We start from the raw sequence: 18,693 nt of genomic DNA, 5'->3' as shown, positions 1-18,693 counted from the left end.
TTGTAACCCACAGATCACATAACTGAAATCAAAAAGGGGTAGGCTCAGGCACCATCCTTCACGCTTTGACAAAAAAGGTACTGTGTATTGTGAGTAACACTTGTTACACAATTTGAAGTGAGAAATAGTCACTTTGAGCAGAGTTCTGTGCACTATGCAATAATAGGTGGTCCTTACCATTAAAGAAGTAACAGGACACATAGCGCTGGCACAGTCCAAATCAGTTGCACCTTAGTTCATTGCAGATTTTTTTTACTTTTTACATCTAGACTATTTTAGAAGTGCTGGAAAATGTAAAACTCACAAATTGTTTGAGAGAGGAGGTGGTTGTAGGAGCAGGATGCAGTTGTGGGAATAAGGGAGGGCGGAGTTCTAAGAAACGGAGTAAGTGGCAGTCAGTTTATGGTCTGCCAGGACATATTCAGGATTTCTAAAAAAAATAAAACATTCTACCCCCAAAGTACTAATTGATAACAAGGTGAAAGGCTACAATAAAGTGTTTCTGATTATTAGTCACAAATAGATCTAATTTGAATATACCTTTAGGTATATTCAGCCAGATGTTCGAAATCCTTTTGCATTTGCAAATCCTGCATTTGGCAAAATCCGAACGTTTGCAATAGCAAACGTTTTTTTTTTTTAGAATTTACAAAGCCATTTTACAAGTTAGAAAATGATTTCTGACTTGCAAAGTAGCTTTTGTGATCTTTTCTAAATTTGTAAAAGGATAGGGCATGAAATGGGCATCTTCCATCTATTCATGAATCAGAAAGTAATGAGGCTATGGGTTGTGACTGCTGTTGCAAACCATTAAACAGTTACTGACTCCCAACCTGGGATGGCAACTGGTGCCCTGTTGTTTTCCATGGAGAACCTCCGGGACAAAGAAACACTGCAGGCTCCTGGGATGGCAACTGATTTGCAAAGGGGAAGAAGTCTCTGCAAACTATCTTTCTCTTTGGGAATCATATTGGGCAGCCTCGAGAAACGGCCCACAGCCTGACCCTTTATTGTACACTAGCTGCTTTTTTTTGGAGGAAAAGAAAAAGAAAAGTTTTCCTGTTTGGGAAAGCTAATTCAGAAACCGAGGCCTGCTTTCCCTTGCAGGCCTTCCCCGCAGCATTCACAACCATCACAAGGGTCACAAATTGCGTCCTGCCAAATTAACATTCATTAAGCAGGTTTTTTTATGACCCCCAGGGAATGAACAATTTCTGATGCAACTTATTAGTACATATGTCATATCGCAAACTACATACCCGGTCACAAACTAGTCGGTGTGTAAATTGCACATCTCTGGTTAGCAGCTGGGAAAAACATTTGGCCCCAACGCACCTATTGCAGACATCGACATCTACGGGGCCCGTCTCGGGATATTATACTGATACCTAATGTGCTTAGCACATTCGGCACAATCTTCATGTAATTTCTGGCTCAAGCGTTTAAATAGCTTGAAGGGAGACATTTTTTTGTTGCCGTTTTATACAGCGCGAACTCTACCCGAAGGTATCAGAGCGCTTTACATGAACACTAGTTGCATTAAATACGGACACATTTCATTTTTAGGCGCGGGGAGATTAACTGGATTGCCCAGATTCACAGGATGTTTGAGCGTCCCTGCCGAGACTAAAACCTGATTCCCCGGCTTCAAAGTCGGTCGCTCTAACCGTTAAGCCACATTCCCCTGAGGTCAAAAAGGTAAGGCTGCAGCAGGCACGTATATATTATAGAAAAAGTGCTGACCCTCACAGGGGCACTAATGCATGCAGATGGCAGCAGATTGAAGTGCATGCTCTGCCGAGCAGTGGGCAAATGAATAGCGCTCCTTGTCAGAGAAGCCACCCAGCTGTAGTCAGTCTCCTAGTGAGGGATGAATGTGGCATGGACAGGTGTGCTCTAAGTGGCCGAACCCTGGGTGGAGTCCAGGCGGTTGAGTACACAGAGCCCAGAATAGTAGGACGTGCACAGGGGAGTTGAGGAGAATGTGTGACAGATGCAGAGAACTACAACACCTATCATATTTTAATTAGGTTGTTTTCTCAATTTCCAGAAATACTGTAATTAAAACAATGAATGCAGTTTGCCATAATTAAATATTCTTTATATCAAATTCAGAAATATTAATACATATTTTCACAGCTGTTTTCGCAGATTGCTTAACTTTTCCTTCTCAGATATGATTCTCTCCTAGAAACATTAAAAAACATTTTTTGCACATTTTCACATATGTCTAAGAGGTTTTGGACTTCCTTCATCAGTGAACAACAGAAGACCGCTTGGATAATGGCCAACACATTCTAAAGTCTGCTGTTCCTTTCACCGAATTATATTTAGGCCACAAAGAGGGCACCGTAGCCACACAGGTGGCTCCCATTCCCAGTCCTGTTCTGCACAGCCAGTCTGACCAATGGGCTCCCCAAAGTTCAGAAGTTATGTCGAGGGGGCGCTCTGTAGAGGTTTTTCATAAAGAGTGATGTCAAGAGTTTAGGTGGTGATTTTCTGCAAAATAGACGACTTCCACTGACCCCAGGAGCCCTCTTAATCAGCACTCCTGTTGAGCCAAGGAGCCCCACAGCATTATCACTCAGCCCAGACGTCCTTCGGCACACATCACTATCATGGAGTCCAAGAGTCGGCTGCACACAGCACTATCATGGAGCCTAATAGTCGTCTGCACGCAGTGCTTTCATGGAGTCCAAGAGTTGTCTGCACGCAGCACTATCATGGAGTCCAAGAGTCGTCTGCGTGCCGCACTATCATGGAGTCCAAGAGTTGTCTGTACACAGCACTATCATGGAGTCCAAGAGTCGTCTACACGCAGCACTATCATGGAGTACAAGAGTCGTCTGCGCACAGCACTACCATGGAGTCCAAGAGTTGTCTGTGCACAGTACTATCATGGAGTCCAAGAGTCATCTGCACACAGCACTATCATGGATTACAAGAGTCCTTTGCACACAGCACTACCATGGAGTCCAAGAGTCCTCTGCACACAGCACTACCATGGAGTCCAAGAGTCCTCTGCACACAGCACTACCATGGAGTCGTCTGCACACAGCACTATCATGGAGTCCAAGCGTCCTCTACGCACAGCACTATCATGGAGTCCAAGAGTCGTCTGCACGCAGCACTATCATGGAGTCCAAGAGTCGTCTGCACACAGCACTACCCTGGAGTCCAAACTCGTCTGCACACAGCACTATCATGGAGTACAAGCGTCCTCTACGCACAGCACTATCATGGAGTCCAAGAGTTGTCTGCACAAAGCACAACCATGGAGTCCAAGAGTCCTCTGCACACAGCACTGCCATTGAGTCCAAGAGTCCTCTGCACACAGCACTACATGGAGTCGTCTGCACACAGCACTATCATGGAGTACAAGCGTCCTCTACGCACAGCACTATCATGGAGTCCAAGAGTCGTCTGCACGCAGCACTATCATGGAGTCCAAGAGTCGTCTGCACACAGCACTACCCTGGAGTCCCAAGACCTGCAGCTTAAAACACTATGATTATGCTTCATACTTGTATTAGTCTCTCATGTGATATTTGCATAGTGCGATTCTCAACTTAATCTCTAGTTCTAGGCGATTGGCATCATTGTGAATTGGTGAAAAGATTGATATTGATCGGGGAGGCTGAGAGTATCAGTGTAGACATCGATTAGTAATAAAGAGTTGATTTCTTTGATTATGCCCATTTTGATAAAATTATTTGGTATTGGTGTCTTCTCTGTTCTACAAGGGCAGGCCATCACAAAGTAGATTTCAACTTGTTTGAGAATCGTGATAAGCGGAAGTGTTCCAGGTCGTGGGACGGCTCTTTGCCCATGGCGAGTTCACACAGGATCTTCCCCACCACTGGGGAGAACTTAAATCCATGACCTGGATGAAAAAAGGAACAAAAGCAGAATCTCAGATCAAGCCATATATTAAGAGGCTAAAACCTCTCCCAGACACTTAGAAATCAACACCTTCTATGAACCCCCATTGAACAAAACAGGAAACACCCCCCCATGAACAATAAGAGCTAGACGCACTACTTTGGAAAATGTGTAAATGTAGAGCCCTCTGTGAATGTTGACTCTAGGTCCACTATGAATGTTATTACCTATGGTACTCATACAATCTTAGACTACTGGTTAATTCAATAGGATCCTAGACCACCTGATAACGTAGGAAATGAGAGTCTCTGTTAATGTAGGAACCCATGATCTTTGGAAATTTATGTAACTTGTGAGTGTGGATTCCCTATACTTCTGGGAATCAAGTAGACCTCTTCAGAACCTGTGAATATTGGATCCACTAAGGACTTGATCTCATGTGAAATCCACAGAAGCACACACCCTATGTGAGCCCCTTTAGACAGCTGACCATCAGAGGTGGGACAAAAAAAATCTCCAAAGTCCCGATAGAACCCAACATCCCTAGGGAAGCAGGTACTGAGAATGCTATTGAAGAATTCACTGTGAGGACAGTCTCTATAACTTCTGGCTCCCCTCAGATCTATTGGTTGGGCAAAATCACAGCCTGACACCATCACCCGAGCCATACCCTGCACTCATAAGATTGAGTGTGGTGGGTCTCTATATTGTCAGATGTGGTATGGTAGGTCTTGGGGTCATCAGATTGTTTGCTATAGGTTCTATTATGTTGACTAACAATCAAGCACACTGTGTTCCAAGCAAGTGTTATTCAGAACACACTTAGGAAATCAGAAGTGGTTGCTCAGTTACTCAGCCTTAGGTGAAGCACTGATGGAAGAAGTAGCTCTTATGAGTCTGATCTAGCAAATTCTGTATAACCAAAACAGGGGGTGTTCGAGTGTATGTAGAACTTAGACAAAATAGCATGATGTCACCATTTTCAATCTTAGGAAAAAAACAGCCAAAATTGTATGCATGGAAAAAACCATAATTCTCAAGCCTCCGAAAGAATCCAGCTGACAACTTTCCTTTGAAGTACATGTTAGGGAAACAATAAATCAACATTCTGATGTGGCTCCACAAAAAGAATTTCATGAACTTCTTCACGGCATCCACTTAACAACACATTTGTTATCACGTTAAAGAGGCACTGCAACTGGAATTACACGATTGCATGGCTACGGCGTTTTATATGTAATTTCGCCACTTGCCCCATGATCCAACATTTTATGGATAATTTGCATAGTCTAACAAAAACCTGTGTGTAGCTCTTACAGGTTAAAGAATACTAAAAGTATGTACATGGGGATAAACCAATGCAAGAAGGAATGCAAACGTTTACTGCTCTCCTTTTGGCTGTTGTTTGCTGGGTTCAAGCATTAAAGAGATCAATATTGCGCCCAGATGGTGTTAATGTCGCCAGTGATGGACTGGGGGACTTTTTTGCCTACAACCGGTAAGAAGAACTCTGCATATCTGAAAGTAACTCAGTTTTCAAACAGGGTGGAAATAGTAATTTCCCATTGTTTGTGAACCTATTTTATTTCACTATTCATTCAATTTCATGCTTACAGCATAGACACTGTCCTGATAGAGCATTATTTCAACATCACAGAGACTACAGAAACAGTCCAAGCATTCTTCATCTCTTTTAAAGATTTAATAATTTTAATCTTAAAGTTTCTATTAGTGAGATGTGCATATAATAAGTAAGTAACACCACTTTGTGGGTCCCCATCATTACCAATGTTCAGAACGCCGCAGCTCCTCACAGGATTCCGACTTCCTGGCAGCTCACGGTTATAGCTCCCGTATTTAAGAAAGTTAAAAGGCAGGATCCCTATTGCTATCGGCCAATATCTCTGTTGGATTCAGTAGTAAAAGTCGCTGTCCGAATATTTCTGTCTAGAGTTGAGTTTTGGGTTCAGCAGTCTGGTACCATCAAGAGGGTACACTATGGATTTAGCAAAGGTTTGGGGATGCAGGACCAGAGCCTCAATTTGAGCTTACTGATCGGAGAGTATACAATTTCAAAAAACGGTCCTCTCCAGCTTGCATTTATGGATCTAAGTAGTGCTTTTAACCATGTAAATCACTCTAAACTGTGGCACATACTAGTTGAGCTGGGTGTGCCCCAGACTTTGTTTGATTTCTTACGTGGACTAGATTGTGGGGTAATAGCTAAGGTCAGGTACAGAGGGAGAGTGTACCAATACCTTTGGGCTGTCTCGAGGCATCAGACAGGGATGTGTCATGGCCCCGATTCTGTTCATTTTATAAATAAACGGTCTGACACCTTATTTTTAGGGGATGGGCCTCCCAAAGGTAAATTCGGTCCCTGCTCCAGCACTGCTTTATGTAGATGATGCAGTGATACTTTCCTGAATGCCCAATGGTTTACGGGGGCTAATTAGGAACTTTGTCCTGTTTATGGACAACTAAGACCTTGAAACCAATATATCTAAAACTCACTATATGATGTGCGGGCAAGAAATTATCAAGGTCAGACCTATGTCTATCAAGGGAAATTCCTTTACAAGTGTCACTGAATTACCCTACCTTTGAGTGACCTTTGACTCCAGAAGAAGTTTTTTTTTGTTTCAAAACACTTTTTTATTGAGTCGTCAGATAAAATAATCACATTTCTTACAGGAGAAAAATAATACAGATTGATAAATATGTTAACATTCAAGCAGGTGACTTCCATATGACATTTATAATACAAAAAGTTAAACATTTCGGGTCTGTGAACATCAGCCCCTAACCTTATAACCGACTGTGTCGCATGCTGTATAATAGTCCAAGTATCATACCCATCAAGCCAATTCACACATAGCGTAGTCCTTTGTATCATCACTCTCTCCCACGATGCGTTCTCAGAAGGTTCCCACATCTGTAGTTCGTGGTGAAGGGGGTTCCAATATGAGCCCCCTGAAGTCTGCCCACCGTTTCCAGATTTTGGGGAGCTTTTGAGCGCAGTCCTGTGCTTTACAAATAGGCTGTTCTTGACCCATGCACCAATTGAGGCTTGCCTTCCACGCTCCCACTTTAGGTCGGGCCGAGTCTTTCCATGCCCTAGATATATCTCTTTTTACCAGGTTAAGGCCCAAGAATAGCAAGTGTCTTTTATAGATGTTTCCCCCTATTTCTTCAGTGATATGTAATAAGGCAAGCTTAGGAGACAGAAATATTTCCCACCCAAGCACTTCTGATAAGCAGTTTGTAACTTCCCTTCAAAATCTATTACGTGCAGTGCGTTCCCAGATGGTATGTATAAACGTGTCTTCCATGCTGCCACATCAGGGAATCTATCAGCCCCGCCCTCCAAAGCCTATATCTGATAAAATAAGCACAGTATAAATATTTAAACTGGATACGTCTGAGGCGAGAAGCTATTGCGGTGCCCCTGGGGGATTCTAGGGCCTCTGTCCAGTCGTCACTATCAAGGGGACCAAGGTCTGTCTGCCATTTTTCCCAGGAGTGAATCTAAGGTTGTGGAGAGATTTGTCACCAGAGTTTGATATATCTTTGCAGTCTTGTGGGCCCCCAAGTCACCCATAAATACCTTTGCTTCTATTGAATTGAATTCCGGGAGAGATTCTAAATGCGCAGCATACCGGGTGAAGGCATTCCATATTGCAAATATTTATAGAATTGGGTATGCGGCATAGCAAATTCCTTCCTGAGCTCCTAAAAGGACCTCATGGTAGTGCCTCGCATCACATCTCCCAACGTGGAAATGCCTATTGCGTCCCAGTGTCTAAACCCCAAGAAGGTGGACACCTGCTGCATAAGGCCACTCTGCCAGGGGGCGTCTCCCTCATCAGCCGTCTCCACCACCCCATCCTGTGCATCGATTCCTTCCAAACTCCAAAAATCACACATGTGGCACGCAGAAATCACCAAAGCTCTTTTGGGGTATGTAAGAGCATGTGGGGTAGCATATCAACCATGAGCCATTTCTCCACTGGGTCACTGCTATTCCCATACCACCAGTCATTCAATACCAAGATATGAATGCTGTGTGATATGATTGAATGTCAGGGGTCGCTATTCCTCCGCAGTACGTCGATTGAAAGCACGTTGTAAGCGCAATTCTAGTGGCTTGATCGTTCCATACAAAGCGGCTTAGTCTTGAATTGAGCTGACGGAACCAGGTGGCCGATATCTAAAAGGGGTGGTTCTGCAGCTGATAAAGAAGGGGAGGGAGGGACACCATCTTCAATATCGCAGGTCTTCCCAGTACAGATAAAGGCAAGAGTGCCCAGGACTCCTTCTCAGCCTGCGTGCGCGCCCAGATGGGGCAATGTTTTTATTCCACGACACCGATTGGGAGGACGAGAGGTAGACCCTGAGGTACTTAAACCTGGTCGGCTGGGCTTAGGGAATACCACGCTTTTTGCATGCCGCTAGTCTGGCGGGAGTTTCTCCTCCTCAAGGGCCACATGTACTGCCACAAGATAATTAGTATTGAACTGGAATTGAAAAAGCTTATAAAACTCGCATGGGAAGCCGTTAGGGCCCAGGGCTTTGCCTGTACGTAAGTCTGCAAAGGCTGCACTCAGTTCTTCGACTGTCAGAGGGGCATCTAGTTCTGCCCGTGCCTCATCTGATATGGCTTTTGGGGGTAAATCATCAAGATATTGATGGATCAAGGGTCCTGGCAGAGTGATTGTCTAGCTTGCGACTTTGGTATTAGAATCCTGTGGCTGAGCTAAGTCAAGAAAACTGTGGGAGCCCTAGGCAGGCCTGATCTGTTTGCATCACCACTCATTTGCACAAATCAAGGTGAGGGAGTTGTACTTGAGCTTTGCGGCAGCCAATAGAGAGAGTAGAGCTGCCCAAACCTACTTGGAGAGACTTATTCGCAATTCAAATTGGCATGAGCACCGAACCATACCTGTCTATTGTGAAAAATGCCTGGGAATGGGCGCTATTAGACAAATTGTGCCTAGTCTGCATTAGATGTCATCTATACTTTCCACTAGGTCAGTGCGATGCAAAATCATCTTGATTTGCCTGTTTGGCGAATCTTCCTCCCAATCTTAGGTCCACTTCTTATTCTGAAAATTTCATCGGAAGCCTAGGCATACATACCTGGCACCTGTCTTAAATGTTATGGATTTTACCAATATTGATCTGCTTTTTAATCCTTTCGCATGCTGCCTGACCCACATGTGTGTTATGCTGTGGGAGGTTTCCTGATAATAGCTCTGTACAATAGAAAATTAATGGCTATTCAATGATGCTTTCTTATGTGTCTGTGCACCCTTTTTCTTTCGTGTAATTGCCCATCAAAAACATATGATTTTATTGGTGGACATTCTTAACCTTCAGAAAGTTATTGCTTGGTCTAATGTTTTGTAGATGGTGTATTTTTTATTTGATTTTACCATATGTTACTGTATAAGGTTATTAAAATGTCTAGTGCTTTTAAACAGGCTCTTTTAGAAATGATTGACACAAAGAAGCGTTTTCCATGTCTGACAAGGATTTATCGTTAAGACTGTGTTATGTATTTTATTCTTTTATGATTGTATTTGTATAATTGAATAAAGATGTATTATATTTGATGTAAGTAATGTGCTGTACACTTCTGCAGTAATTAATAGAAATACACTCAGAACACTATTGTGTAAACAGAGAGTAAGCCTAAACCTGAAAATAGTTTTAAACACACCTGAAATTTTCAAAATAAGAAATAATGGTCCAGATGTAGGTAAAGTCAGTTTTGCGAATCCTTAATAGCGATTTTTACCGAATCGCTATTAAGGACTCGCAAAATGGAATGTATGTAGGAATCGCAAAAATAATTGCGATTCCTTAATATTCCTTAATTGTGAATCGCAAATTGAGATTCGCAATCAAGGAATACCTTCCCATTCATTGAGTTGTAACCAAGAAGTACTCGCAAATTGCGTGGGCAATTTCAAGGGTGCCAGGGTTTCACAAGGACACCCTGTTGCACCCCTGAAATGTGCATGTGTGCAAAGGGCATGTATGAGCGCCGCATGGCACTTTGAAAAAAAGTGTTTTTTTAAAGGAAATTGCAAATTACCACCAACTAGAAGTTGGTGGCAATTTGCGATTCCTTAAGGCAATTTCGCAGTTTGCGATGCCTACTAGCATAGGATTTAGTGAATCACTAATTGCGATTCTCTAAATGCTTGCGCACAATAAGGAATCACAATTTTTGCGATTCCTTATTTTGCAAGAGGGTTTTGCCTACCTACATTGCACACAGCCAAATTGCGATCGCAAACGCTGAAATTCAGCAAATTTCAGCTTTTGTGATCGCAATTCGCCTTCCTACATCTGGTCCAATGTGCCTTATATTATCATAAGAGTGTATACGTGGGTGTGTTTCTGTTGAGCGAAACATTATCTGATTTACCCAAAATATTTTAAAATGAAAGAGAAAATACAGATTGAATATGATGACATTGGGTATAGGACCTGCCTGTTCTCTATTCCTATTAGGATCCCTTTTCCACCTACATGTGGTGAACTCTCAAAAGAGCTAGATACTCTTGCCACAGAACCTGCCACATAAGTTGCCTTTATTTGTATAATCGTGTAGTTTGCCATTCATTTGCTGAATAATTTAGTCAACCCTATTACAAAATGGGTATTCCACTGATGCATAATTCCAGCAGTTTGGGCATTTATAAGTGGCACTGTAACTACACGTACCCTGCCCAAAGATTATTAAACACCTGCTTGACTTGTATCTATCAAACATGTGATCATATTTCTTACAAAATTATACTTTCCATCAAAATTTAGATTATTGTATGTTAATTTGGTCTTGGTAAATAGATACATGTTATCAACTTAGCATACTTGTACTGTTAAAATTAAAAATAATGTTTTCATAGCTGTATTTTTCTTTTTGCAGAGTTATATATAGCGCGAACTTGACCCGAATCGGGTATCAGAGCGCTTTACATGGCACCAGTTACGTAACGTGAGGAAACACATTCATTTTTTGTTAGGCACGGGGAGATTAGGTGATTTGTCCAGAATCACAGGATGTTCAGCGTCATTACCGAGACTCGAACCCAGTTCCCCAGGTCCGAGGTCGAGCGTCCTAGCCGTTAGGCCAACTCCTCTCCCCAATGTATGATTCAAGTTCTCTGCTGTATGCACATTATTAATGTGCTGCTTTGAAATGTGCTGAACAATGCATAACAATTTAAATGCTAGTTTTTGTAGAGCAACCTGAACCAGTCACTTTGCTGTTTGCTTTCCTTGTATTTTAATCTTATGGCATATTAGACTTAGTAACAAATCTCTCCATCGTCACCACTCCCAGACAGAGTGCTGTAATTAAAAACATACATTAACCATTATAAGGAACCTACTACCATAAAAGGTGCCCAAAATAGGAGCGGATATCAAAGAGAGCAATCCTAATAACCACACATTTACTTGCAAGTATAGTTAAATCACTACAAAGTTCAGGTCCACAACCCAAACACTCAAATGAAGCTTACATCTGAAGTAGACAGGTGATTACAAGGTACATGGATTTTTGAGGTATGTTCTTATGTCATAACAGAAATCATGCTGTTTGTTTGATTAGGCCACCACTGTTTTCTGCAATCAGTTGTAATTCAGAGTGCCTCTTGCAAAATGAGGTAGGGTGTTCAGCATCCAGCCTTTTGTTATCGTCTTGCGATATTTGGGGATTATCAATTGAGATGGGATGGTTGCTCCTAGGACATACACAAGAGCATGCGTTAGACATGTCAGCCTTAGGGTGGTCTTCCCCCAAACGTTTTGTCTTACTCCTCCATATTTTTCTGATTTTGGTTTTGTTGACCTTAGGACTCTACAGCGTACCACTTAATTAAATGCTACTATTGGGCCTGCAGCACTTATTGGGCCACCCTTCTAATTAGTGCTTGAAACATGTCTCAGACTTGCCATTGGTGCCTTTGTGTGCAGTTTTAAATAGCCATTTTGTAAACCTTTTGCCAGGCCCACACCTTCCTTTTTTAATAAATATATAGGTCACTCCTATGGGAGGCCCTAAACAGCCCACAGGGCAGGGTGCAACATATTTAAAGAGTAGGACATTCAGTTAAAACTTTATATGTCCTGATAGAGAAAATCTCTTATATTCATTTTTTATCATTGCAAGGCCTACTTCTCCCGTAGGATAACATTGGACGTCCTTACTATATTTAATAAGGATATGTTCCAAATGGGAACAGGTCAACAGTTCATGTTTGGTGTTTTTAGAATGTAATGTAAAATCCTCTCTAATGGTAAAGTCGGATTTTGAATTTCGATTTTGAAAATACCACTTTTAGAAAGTTGGCATTTTCCTGCTGTAGTCGTTTAGTACTTGCAGTCTGTCTCTGGGTCACATGACTAGGTGTAGTTGGCAGTTTGTCTTAGAGTATTCCTCCTAGACAGCCACACACAGTAGAGAGATTAGATGTCTCTGGATAGGCCTTCACTGGCAGAATGGGTGGGCAGAGCTCGGCACAGCCCCACTTACACCTGAATAGGCTGTGTCCTGCCTTCACACAAAGGACTGCATACCCCCTGTAGTTTGGTGAGTGAGGTGATAACACCTGGTATGGAGGTGCGTGACTTACAGTAATTTGAAGGTGGTGCGTAAATTATAAATGTAATTTATACTTTAGAATTCCTAATGATTGTCTAATTTAAGTTGGGTTTCTATAGAAAGAATAATGTTTTCCCAACTATAATTTATTCCTAACTTTTGGATAATTAATTGAATTTCAATTGTTGTTATTTTTTAAATAACAATGTGTTTCAATTCATAGTGTTGAGTGCCAATTATTAGTGTGACATTAATTAGAGTATCGTACAGTAGAATGGAGAAGAGTGTCATAGAGTGTAGTGTGTTAGAGTGGAATACAGTGCAGTGGAGTAGAGTGGTGTGGGGGAGCTTGCAGGGGAGTAAGGTTTTATAAAGTAGGGTGGCATATCGTATAGTGGAGTGGAGTATTGTAGAGTGGAACGGCATGTTGTACAGTGGATTGGAGTGTCATACAGTAGAGCAGGGTGTCATGGACTGTCACAGAGTGGAGTACGATGTTGCAGAGAGGCGTGACAGAGTGCAGTAGAGTGTCACTTAGTGGCGTATCATTGAGAGGAGTGTCAGAGTACAGTGGAGGAGAGTGCTGTATAGTGTAGTTGCGTGTCCTAGAGAGGAGTGGAGTGGCATCTCGTCAATTGTTATACAGTATACTACAATGGCAAACAGTGGATGGGCATAGTGTGGAGTGGAATGTTCTAGAGGGGCATAGGGTGTGGCATAGTCTTGTAGGCTGGAGTTGCATACAGTGGATTAAAGTGCCAGACAGTGTAGCGGTACACAGTGCAGTATGGTATATAGTGGTGTACAGTGGGATAAAGTGTAGTAGAGTGGAGTATAGTTGAGTGGTTAACACTGCAGTGGGGTAGCTTAGAGTAAAGTGTCAGAGTGGAGTGGCATGTTGAAGAGTATAGCTGCATGCACTGAAGTATACTGGAATGGTGTAGCATACATTTGAGTAATGTGTTACAAACTGGAGTACATTATTGTACAGTTCGGCGCAGTGACATGTTGTAGAGTTTTGGAAAGTCGTGTAGACTGCAGGAGAGCAGAGTTGCATACAGTGTAGTAAGGTTTTCTAGAGCAGACTGGTGTACAACAAAGTACAGTGTTATGGAGTGTGCTATAGTGGATTGGCATACAGCGTAATAGAGTAGAATGGCATAGAGTTGTGAAACGTGGCGTGGCATACAGTGTAGTAGAGTGGAATCATGTCTCAAGGAGTACAATTGAGTAAAGTGTAGTGCAGTAGGATAGAAAGGGTTGTGTACAGTGTTGTGAAGTGGAGGGCAGTACAGTAGCTTAGACTGGAGTAGAGAGTTGTGCAGTGGCGTACAGTGTTGTACAGTGGTGTGTAGCGGTATAGAGTGGAGTAAAATGTCGGAGAGTAACACACAGTGTTGCAGAGTGGAGTTTCATAGAGTACAGTAGTGTGTCGTATAGCGGAGCTGCATAGAGTGGATTGTTGTGCAGTGGCGTAGAGCGAGGTAAGCTTTTGTACAGTGGAGTAGAGTGGAGTGGCATAACGTAGTCTATAAAATATAAGGGAGTGTACATGCATGTCGTGGAGTGGAGTACAGTGTAGTCGCGTAGTGTTGAGTTGAGCAATATCTTACAAATTGGAGTGACATCTTGTATAGCAGAGTGGAGTGCTGTGTCGTAAAATATTCAAAAGTGTTGTACAGTGCAATAGAGCGTTATACAATGGAGTGTACAGGCATAGCGCGGAGTATAGTGTTGGACATGGAAGTGCAATGAGATAGAGTGGAATATAGTGTTGTAGGGTGCCATAAAGTGTGGTTGACTTTTATAGAGTAAAGTTATATTGAGTAGAGCAGAGTGTCATACAGTAGAGTGTTGTACAGCAGACCTGCTTACAGTGGAGCGGCATACACTGTAGTGGCATGCAGTAGAGTACTGTACAGTGTAATAGTGTCCTTTGAAGTTTAGAGGACTGGAGTGGCATAGAGTGGAATAGCCTACACTGCAGTATTGTACAGTGGAGTGGCCTGGAGTGGAATGAGGGATAGTGAAAAACTATATACAGTACTATATACAGTAGAGTGGCATACAATATAAGTTCCATCCAATGGATTAGCGTAGAATAGTGTGGCATAGAGAGGAGTGGCATACATTGGAGTGGAGCAAAGTGGAGTCGCGTACAGTGTAGTGGTAAACAGTGGAAAAGAGTACAGTGAGTACAAAAAGAACAATTGATGGACAGAATGCAGAACAATGTCTTGCATTCACACCAGTACAGAGATCCGGGCCTAAATCCTTTGTTTTTTTTGCTCACCATGCAATTCCAGTTTGGACCCAGCCATATGCAAATCAGTCTTGACCCTGCGCCCAATGGGAACAGTCCAGCCTGAAATGCCAGGCCAGATCCTCCCTGGACTGGAAACAAGCATCCTAGGACCGGTTTCGGACTTTCAGCCCCTCATCAGCCTGGATAGCTTGACTCCAGTGGCATGGAGAGCACGGGACCCACGTCTGGGCATACCCGTCCCACTCAGGGTGACAAATGCAAAAAGAACAATTGATGGACAGAATGCAGAACAATGCCATAAATTTACCCCAGTAGAGAGATCTGGGCCTAAATCCATTGTTGTTTTGCTCACCATGCCATTCCAGTTTGGACCAAGCCATATGCAAATCAGTCTTGACCCTGGGCCCAATGGGAACAGTCCAGCTGGAACTGCCAGGCCAGGTCCTCCCTGGACTGGAAACGAGCATCCTAGGACCGGTTTCGGGCTTTCAGCCCTCATCAGTCAGGATAGCTTGACTCCAGTGGCATGGAGAGCACGGGACCCACGTCTGGGCATACCCGTCCCACTCGGGGTGACAAATGCAAAATGAACAATTGATGGACAGAATGCAGAACAATGCCATAAATGTACCCCAGTAGAGAGATCTGGGCCTAAATCCATCGTTGCTTTGCTCACCATGCCATTCCAGTTTGGACCAAGCCATATGCAAATCAGTTTTGACCCTGGGCCCAATGGGAACAGTCCAGCTGGAACTGCCAGGCCAGGTCCTACCTGGACTGGAAACGAGCATCCTAGGACCGGTTTCGGGCTTTCAGCCCTCATCAGTCAGGATAGCTTGACTCCAGTGGCATGGAGAGCACGGGACCCACGTCTGGGCATACCCATCCCACTCGGGGTGACAAATGCAAGAAGAACAATTGATGGACAGAATGCAGAACAACGTCATACATTCACCCCAGTACAGAGATGTGGGCCTAACTCCATGGTTTTTTTGCTCACCATGCCATTCCAGTTTGGACCCAGCCATATGCAAATCAATCTTGACCCTGGGCCCAATGTGAACAGTCCAGTCCGAACTGCCAGGCCAGATCCTCCCTGGACTGGAAACAAGAATCCTAGGACCGGTTTCGGGCTTTCAGCCCACATCAGCCAGGATAGCTTGACTCCAGTGGCATGGAGAGACAGTCCATCGATTGTGTGTCTTTTGCTTTGTCACCCTAAGTGCGCCGGGTATGCCCAGACGTGGGTCCGGGCTCACTGTGCCACTGGAATCAAGCTATCCTGGCTGAAGAGGGCTGAAAGCCCGAAATCGGTCTTAGGATGCTTGTTTCTGCTCCAGGGAGGACCTGGATTCGCAGTTTGGGCTGGACTGTTCCCATGAGGCACAGGGTCAGCGCTGATTTGCATATGGCCAGGTCTAAACTGGGGTGGCATGGTGAGCAAAGGAATGATGGATTTAACCCAGATCTCTTGACTGGGGGTGAATGTTTGATTGGTTCAGCATTCCGTCCATCAATTGTGTGTCTTTTGCTTTCACACCATAATGCGCCGGGTATGCCCAGACGTGGGTACCGGGCTCACTGTGCCACTGGAATAAAGCTATCCTGGCTGATGAGGGCTGAAAGCCCGAAACCGGTCCTAGGATGCTTGTTTCCGGTCCAGGGAGGACCTAGCTTGGCAGTTCGGGCAGGACTGTTCCCATGAGGCACAGGGTCAAGGCTGATTTGCATATGGCCAGGTCTAAACTGGGGTCGCATGGTGAGCAAAAGAATGATGGATTTAACCCAGATCTCTTGACTGGGGGTGCGTCCATCAATTGTTTGTCTTTTGGTTTCTCGCCCAGAGTACAGTGGAGTGGCATACGTTGGAATACCATACATTGGAGTATCGTACCGTGGAGTGGTGTGAAGTGGAATAGCGTATAGTGGAGTAGCATAGAGTGCACTGGCGTACAGTGTAGTGCAATTGACTGGAGTGGTGTACAGTCTAGTTGGGGTAGAGTGGAATAGTATGCAGTTGAGTGCTGTACACTGGAGTAGTGTCCAATGGAATAGCCTACAATTGAATGGCGTACAGTGGAGTAGTGTATACTGAAGTGGTGTAGAGTGGGGTGTGTACAGTGGAGTGGCATACAGTAGGGTGGCGTAGACTAAAGTGGCGTGGAGTAGGGTAGAGTGGAATAACATACAGTGGAGTGAAGCAAAGTGCAGTGGCATACAATGAAATACCTTACAATGCAGCAGCGGCCTGTTCAGGTAAGATCGGTGGGGTGGTGGGGCTGGGTGGGGGGATTTTGACAGATGACGTGGGAAAATTAGTAATTTATTTAATGTTCCCTCGTGGTTGTCTGTCGAATCCCCCCCACACCTCGCCCCACCGCTCTTACCTGCTCGGGCCGCAGGTGGTACAATGTAGTGGGGTAGAGTAGAGTGGTTCAGAGTAGAGCAGCATACAGTGGAGTGACATACTGAAGAATGGCATACAGTGGACTGTCAGAGTGCAGTGGCATGCAGTAGAATAGGGAAGAGTGGAGTGATGTACAATGGAATAGTGTGTAGTGCAGTCATGTACAGTGTAGTGGTGTACAGTGTAGTAGCATACACTGGAGTGGGTTACATTGAAGTGTGTTAGGGTGGAATATAATACAGTGAAGTGGCATAGAGTGGAGTGTTGTCCAATGGAATTGATTAGAATGGAATTGTGCACAGTGGGGTGATGTACAATGGAGTGGTATACACTGGCATATCTTGAAGTGGAGTGGCGTTCACTGCAGTGGGGTAGAGTGGATTAGCGTGTAGTGCAGTAGTGTAGAATGAATTAGCATACAGTGGAATAGGGTATTGTGCAGTGGAGTGGCGTATAGTGGAGTAGCGTACACTTGAGTGTCGTAGACTGGACTATAATATAGTGGAGTGGCGTAGAATGTAGAGTTGTCCAATGGAATAGCATAGAATGGAGTGGGTGGCATACACTGGAGTCGCACAGAGTGGAGTACTGTCGAGTGGAGTTGCATACAGTGGAATAGCAAACAGTGGAGTGGCATACACTGGAATAGTGTAGAATAGTGTGGCGTTAGTGCAATGGCGGTGAGTGGAATAGTATATAGAGGAGTTGCATACAATGTAATGGCGTAGACTGGAGTGGCAGTTTGTATACAGTGGAGTGGGGGTAGAGTGGAATAACATACAGTTGAGTGGTGTAGAGTGGAGTTGTGCACAGTACAATAGGGTAGAATGACGTAGAGTGTAGTGCTGTCCAGTGGAACACCGTAGAGAGTAGTACAGTGGAATAGCCTTGACTGGAGTAGCGTATACGGGAATGGTGCACAGCAGAGTGACATAGACTAAAGTGGCATACAGTAAGGTAGAGTGGAATAGCACACAGAGGAGTGGCATAGAGTGGAATGGTTTCCAATGCAATAGCACACAATGGAGTGGCGTAGAGTGGAGCATCGTACACTGCAGTGGCCTAAAGTGGAGGAGCATCATGTGGAGTGGTGTATAGTGGAATAGCATACAATGGACTGTGCTACCGTGGGGTGGGATACAGTAGAAAAAGGTAGATTGGAGTGGCCTTACAGTGGAATGGTATAAAGTGAAATAGTAATACTGGAGTAGCGTACAGTGGAGTGTGGCATAGACTGGAGCAGTGTACAGTGGAGTACCGTTCAATGTAGTGGCATAGAGTGGAGCTGCACACACTGTAATAGAGTACAGTGGAGTAGCGTACAGTGAAGTGGCAAAGAGTGGAGTGGTGTACAATGTAGTGGCATACAGTGAAATATCGTAGAGTGGAGTGGCGTACACTGGATCAGGAAAAGTGTGGAATACCATAGAGTGGTGTAGAGTGAAGGTGTTTACAATGGAATACCGTAGAGTGTAGCGACGTATAGAGAAGTGGTGTAGAGTTGAGTGGCGTATATTA

The 18,693-nt window shown here is 43.9% G+C and overlaps 1 protein-coding gene across 1 annotated transcript in view; it reads right to left on the bottom strand.

Moving 5' to 3' along the window:
- Window positions 1–2,079: 2,079 nt before the first annotated feature.
- The window catches only part of PIPOX (pipecolic acid and sarcosine oxidase), a 340,310-nt gene continuing 323,696 nt past the window's right edge, over window positions 2,080–18,693 (bottom strand). Inside the window, exon 8 of the mRNA XM_085649159.1 lies at window positions 2,080–3,883. Within this exon, the coding sequence (XP_085505285.1) occupies window positions 3,753–3,883 (131 nt within the window). The 3' untranslated portion in view covers window positions 2,080–3,752. The remainder of the gene's footprint in view (window positions 3,884–18,693) is intronic.

The sequence above is a fragment of the Triturus cristatus genome, chromosome 3_2 (genome assembly GCF_964204655.1).
Source record: "Triturus cristatus chromosome 3_2, aTriCri1.1, whole genome shotgun sequence".
Classification (NCBI taxonomy): domain Eukaryota; kingdom Metazoa; phylum Chordata; class Amphibia; order Caudata; family Salamandridae; genus Triturus; species Triturus cristatus.
Note: the sequence above shows the minus strand (reverse complement) of the source record. Positions and strands in the feature narration are given on the sequence as shown.